The sequence below is a fragment of the Chrysochloris asiatica genome, unplaced genomic scaffold (genome assembly GCF_000296735.1).
Source record: "Chrysochloris asiatica unplaced genomic scaffold, ChrAsi1.0 scaffold00145, whole genome shotgun sequence".
In the NCBI taxonomy this organism is placed as follows: domain Eukaryota; kingdom Metazoa; phylum Chordata; class Mammalia; order Afrosoricida; family Chrysochloridae; genus Chrysochloris; species Chrysochloris asiatica.
This window is the reverse complement of record NW_006408663.1, coordinates 1,169,114-1,175,486: the sequence shown is the minus strand read 5'-3', so window position 1 is coordinate 1,175,486 and position 6,373 is coordinate 1,169,114. Positions and strand designations below refer to the sequence as shown.

The 6,373-nt window shown below is 34.6% G+C and overlaps 1 protein-coding gene across 1 annotated transcript in view; it reads left to right on the top strand.

Moving 5' to 3' along the window:
- The window catches only part of ACOT12 (acyl-CoA thioesterase 12), a 107,812-nt gene extending 101,867 nt beyond the window's left edge, over positions 1–5,945 (top strand). Inside the window, exons 13-15 of the mRNA XM_006870607.1 lie at positions 2,139–2,267; positions 5,391–5,517; positions 5,796–5,945. Coding sequence (XP_006870669.1) covers positions 2,139–2,267; positions 5,391–5,517; positions 5,796–5,945 — 406 coding nt within the window. The remainder of the gene's footprint in view (positions 1–2,138; positions 2,268–5,390; positions 5,518–5,795) is intronic.
- The last annotated feature ends 428 nt before the right edge of the window (positions 5,946–6,373 follow it).

Here is a 6,373-nt window from a genome sequence, read left to right as displayed (position 1 = left end):
AGACAGCACAATATTCCACTGTGTGTATGTGCCAAAGTTTGTTTATCCATTTTTCAGTTGATGGGCACTTTGGCTATCTCCATCTTTTTGCTCTTGTAAATAGTGCTGCTATGAACATTGGTGTGCATATATCTACTCGTGTTATGGCTCGTATTTCTTGTGGGTAAATACCAAGTAGAGGAATTGCTGGATCATAAGGTATTTCTATTTCCAAACTTCTGAGGAAGAGCCATATTGCTTTCCAAAGAGGTTGGATCATTTTGTAGTCCCACCAGCAATGCAGGAGCATCCCAGTCTTATCTTTGGTTTTTGAAAAGTTTGATTATATATATCTTGGTGATTTTCTTTTGGGATCTCTCCTGTTTGGAGTTCATTCAACTTCATGAATGGATATCTTCTTGTCTTCCATGATGTCAGGGAAATTTTCTTCCAACAACTCTTAGGAATATATTCCCTATGGGTGTTTTTTGTCTCTTACTGTTCTGGAATTTGTTTCACATGTAAGTTATTCCTCTTGATAGTGTCCCACATAAATCTTAGGCTATCTTGGGATTTTTTTGTTCTTTGTTACTAATTGTTCCTCTAGCAGATGAATATTGAAATATTTTCCTTCAATCTCAATAATTTGGTTTTCCATTGATTTAATTCTATTTCTTTGCCCTTTCAGTGTAATATCTATTTTTGAAGTCTTAAAAAGTTAAAATCTTTAAACTTTCTAATTGATGTTTTTGCATGGGTCCCATTTTTTCAATTATTTTGTCAGTTTCCTGAATTTGTCCATAGTTTTTCTGTGTTTTCCTGTTTTTCATCTGCAGTTTTTGTGACCATTCTTTTAATCTGTTGAAGTTGCCTAATTAGCATTCTTTTAAATTACTTATTAGGGGGTTCTGATACCATTTCTGGGGTTTTATTTTCTGACTTGGTATTTTGGTCACCTATTTGAAGCACTCTGTCCTGTTTCTTTGTGTAAGTTGAAATTGTTTGCTTTTTCAGAGACATTTTGGCTATCTTTTCATCTTCCATGATGTTAAGGAAGTTGTCTTCCAACAACTTTTGGGCATTATTCCCTATGAGTATTTATATTTAATTGATGATTATAAATTGGTGCATTCTTAGGTACTCACTGATGGGTGTGGCAGAGACTGGAAGAGTTAACGAAGTTAGTTTTCTGTTCATTGTCTGTGTAGTGTAGTTTAGAGTTGGCTCATACACCTCCAGATGCAGGGACGGTATGCCAGGCACTTGACTCCAGATAGAGCAAAGGCTGCTTAGGAGGGGTTCCACTGGTCACTGGATTGGTGAGGGTAAGGACTGGCCACATCCCTGGTTACCAGGGATATTGATCTTTATGCACTGGATGTGTCTATGTAACATGACATTCCAGCCAAACTGAACTTGAATAACTGGAGAAATGAAATATAATTCAACTAACTTTTTACATGCCTGCTATAATTCAGATCTTGTACCAGATGCTATTGTTTAATTCTTACAATAAACCAGTGCAATATGTTTTATTATTTACAGTTTACAGGTGAAAAAATAAAGCTAACATAGGCAAATTGTTTAACTTCAAGCTTAGTGGTCTTTTCAATATTCCACATTTCTTTACTTAATAATTCTTTGTGAACTGTCCAGATACCTTACTAGTCTTTAAACAATGCTTACTTGATCCTGAAGAAAAATTGATATTTTAGAAACTGCTAAATGCCTTTCTCTGAAGTGCTGAGGGCAATGAAATTAGAGTCAGGGGCCACCATTCTTACTTCCACATGAAACATTTTTTCTTTTTCTAACCATAACTTCATTCTTAAGGCAGACTTTGAGCAATGAAACTAACTTTGATGGAATGGTGAGGTAAGCTAAAGGAGTAAAGATGAACCCCAATGATGAGATTGTATGAGCAAATAAAAGAAGTGAATACCCTGTCATTTTTGTTAAGTCCCATAGAGTTGGTTTCAACTCATAGCAACCCTGTGTAAGATTTCAAGGAACAACTGATGAACTTGAACCACCAACCTTGCAGTTCAAACCGACCTTGCAGTTCCCAGTGCGTATCCTACAGATACACACCAGGACTCCCTATAATTGCAGAAATAAAAACGCAAGCCTTTTCTCTCACCATTGTTCTATTTACATAGATCCTGTGAAGTCATAGATTGGGTGACTGCAGATGATCAGATCTATTATATCACCTGTCCTGCGGCGAATGGTGGCAAACCCAAAGACTTGGTAGTACTTGTATCCCGAAGAAAGCCTCCTAGAGATGGGTAAGTATTTATGGTTCAAGTGCCATTGTTTTATTGTTAAGTGCCATTGTTAAGTTGTTTTTGATCTACAGCAAACCTGTATGGAGTTTCCGAGGAACGGTGGAGTTGAACTACTGACCTTGCTTACAAACTGATATGAAAATAAGAAGTCAATGTAGGCATTTATGGTCTTGAATGGTGTTCATTTGATTTTTTTTCCCTAGGTGGAGCTTTAGCTATTATTACCACACACACACACACACACACACACACACACACACACACAGTAATAAGTATCTAGTGAGTGCATGGTGTGTGAGAAGCACCATGCTTCTGCAGCAGTTCTCCTTCCTATGGCCCTAAGCAAATGCAAAACTTATATTTAGAAAATCCTTAGAGCATTCCATTACTAGTCAAAATACATCGAAAGCCAAATGAAACACCATGAATTGAGTTAGGAGCCACAAAAATAACGTTTTCTAACTTGGGATGATGTGGGTTGAATTGTGTCACCTGAAAATATGTGTTGAAATCCTAAGCCCCAGTATTCATGAATGAAACCTTATTAAGAAATAGGATCTTTGCAGATGCAATCAAATTATAATGAGGTCATACTGGCCCAAATTAAGAAGGCCCTAAACCAATAGGAATTACATCCCTATAAGAAGAGGAAAGGAGACATAGAAACAGACATATGGGAAAGAATGTCATGTGATGATAGAGGCAGAGGTTGGAATGATATTTACAAGGTAAAGCATGCCAAGGATTGCTGATAACCACCAAAGCTAGGAACAGCCTTCAGAGAGAGCATATTCCTGCCAACAGCTTGAATTTGGACTTCTAGCCTCTAGAACTGAGGTAATCCATTTCTATGGTTTTAAACCACCCAATTTGTGGTAATTTGTTAACTAATCCAGTCAACTGCCATATAGTTAATGGAGATACTTTGTTAAATCTATTAAAATGTAAACAAGGCAGTGAAAGGTAACAAATGCAAGATGTTAAAGAAAACAGAAGTCTCAGAAGGTGACTGTAGCATTTTGGGGTCAGTTTACCATTAGAAACAATTCCAACAAGGCAGCTGTTTTTGACAGACTTATGAGAAGAGGTGGAATGGTTAATCCTTCACTCCTGAATTTTAGACCCTACAGGACAACTTCTTAGGGGTAAATTCCAGCTGAAACTGGACTGGCTCTCCCTGGGACAGACACATATTTTTTACTCATTGATGACTAGAAAATTAGATTAAGGGTTTCTTGTACAGCTAGTTTCATAGCTGTGTGCCAGAAATAAATATAAATCCTCTCCAAAATAGGTCACTTTATGCCTCAAATTATTTCTTTAGCTGTATGCTAGAATGATAGTGTCTTACATCCATTCAAAAACTAGTAGGGCACACAACAGACTTCAGAATGCAAACAAATTCCAAGAGAAACAAAAATAAAATATAAAGAGATTTATAAGACCTCCATATAATGGGGGTATTAGACACAGTTTTGAAAGTAACTACATCTAATATATCCAACAAGGTAGACTATAAGATTGACAATTTCAACAGATAATTTAAAATTATAGAAAGAAAAAAATAGAAATCCTAGAACTGACTTCTATAAGAACAACTAATTAGACATAGATAAAGAGAGAATTAATGAAATGGATGACAAAGTATTCAAACTGAAAGAAAGAAGTATTAAGGATTGATAATATCAAAGATAGGATAAGCTATATAGTAATAAAAACAAATATGCAGATTATTGAATGTCCAGAAGAGAGAAAAGGGGACATAAGTAATATTTAAAGAGCTCATCAAAGAGAGTGTTTCAAATTTGATTAAAAACACCAGCTCCATGTTTGAGAACACCAACAAGGTCTAATCAAGATGAGTAAAATAAAACCACACAAAATCATACCATATTAAAACTGCTGAAAACCAGTTTTTAAGAAGAGAATCTTACAAGACAGATTATTTTTTAAGCATACTTAAACTGAAGAAAAAAATGGAAACCAAAGACATTAAAATGATACTTCTAGAATATTGGAAGAAACAATTACCAATTTTTTTTTATCCCCAGAAAAAAATGTCTTTAAGAATGAAGGTAAATAAGGACAATTTCAGCAACAGAAACAGATTTTTGTCATTCAAAGATTCAAACGATGTCCTGAATGTCCTAAGAACAGGTATTTAAAGAGGAAAACAGCAGAAGTTAACAGGACTTTAAAGGTTTATACATTTAACTGGTCTAATCATTCCTAGTTCCCAGAATGTCCTATAGCTACAATCTTACATATGTATGAATGTTAATGTACATGAACTTTTAGTGTAGTATCATTTGTCATTGCAAAATATGTTAGCAACAAACTGAATATCCTTCTTCTAAATTTTAGTAAATCCACACCACAGAGCACTGGGCCATCATTACAAAGAATGATATAGCTAAAAATGCACTGATATGAAAATACCTCCAAGATCTGTTGCTAGAAGAAAAGTCAAATTGTAGATCAATTCCTAAAGTAACCATTATTGTTGTTAAGTGTCTGTGAGTCAGTTCTGACTTACAGTGACCCTGTAAAAATCTATATATGTACATTTGCTTACATAAATGCTACTGTGCATTTAAGAAAAGTTCTGGTACGATACACAATAAAATGTTAAGAGTGGACAACTCTAGAGTGGGAGGTAAGTTTGGAATTACAGTAAGTGAAAGAAAACCTTTATTTTTCAGCCTATAGATTTCTGTATTTTTTGATATTTGATTTTTGACTTTTGATTTTAACAATGAGCATTGTTTTTGTAAGTAAAAAGGTAAGGGACTGAAATTTCAACTCGTTAGGGCACACACACACAAAACTTCAATTTGGAGATTGATTATGTCCTTGTGGTGTGAAGCAGAGTATATCAGTTTCTAGGCAGAAAACATCTGTTGTCCTTATTACTGCATTTCCTAGAATGTATTACTGCTATATATACTTGAATGTAGCCATAGAGAACGTTTGCTAGTGCAGACCACTGATCTAGAAGATCTGGGTCTTCGTTGTTTTATTTCTACCTTCATAAACAAATTTCAAACACTTTAGTATCTTATTTCCCAACAAATATTCTTCATTTCTTGCAAGAACTTAGAAAATGTCCCATCAATCTTTCAGTAACACTTACATGGTAGCAGTGAAATCAGTTCTTCTGCCATCGGTTCCGCCTTGTCAACAGTACATCAGAAGTGAAATCATATGTGCTGGATTTCTAATTCATGTTATTGACAGCGACTCATGCACTGTAAGTATCATGAAACATCTGCAGACTCATTTGCACTTACAGATATAGAGAAATCCCTTAATTTGCCCATATTTCTTAGTTGGTTGTAATTCTGTGATATATATCTATACTGGGTGAATCCTAAAATCAACATTTCAAATTTATTCCAGAAGGTTCCCAGAAGATAAGGGTAATAAATAGCCTCTCCCCTCTTACCATAGAGATTCAGATTCCTGATTGAAAACGTTCTAAATCAATAAGACTGTAAATTAAAATCTTGTGTTTTCTTTTTGAAACAGGTATCTTACTTTAATCAGATTTCTTCTAGCATCCTTCCTTACTTTGCTGGAGATATTGGTGGCTGGTCAAAATCCATTGAAGAAACGGCAGCCTCTTGTATTCAATTCATAGAAAATGCTACTGATGATCAGCTTATTTCAAAATACTGATGATCAGTATTTCAAAAGATCAGCTTTCAATGATCTGATTTTTAATTTTCCACTTTTAATTCTAAGCACACTTGGGCAAGTTTATGGGCTGTAAAATACAAAGCAAAATGCAGTTAGAAAGAAGTTAAAAGTCAAAATGCATCTCAAGTCAAATACCAGTGATTTGAATAATCATTAAAAAATATTTCAAATTCTGTTGCAGATTATCTTTGCTTCTGAAATACTGCCTGCATAAAACAGTGTATATTCTGTAAAACGGTGCAAAATTGATTAACATTTCATAAACATTTCATAAAGAGTGGAACAACGAGTTCTTTTTGAAATTTTTATTGTATGTAATCTAAAATGCTATTTTGCCATAGGTTGAATAGTTGATTAAGAGTATGGCAATGTTCTATATGCAGCAGATATCTGTATGTCAAGGGCAT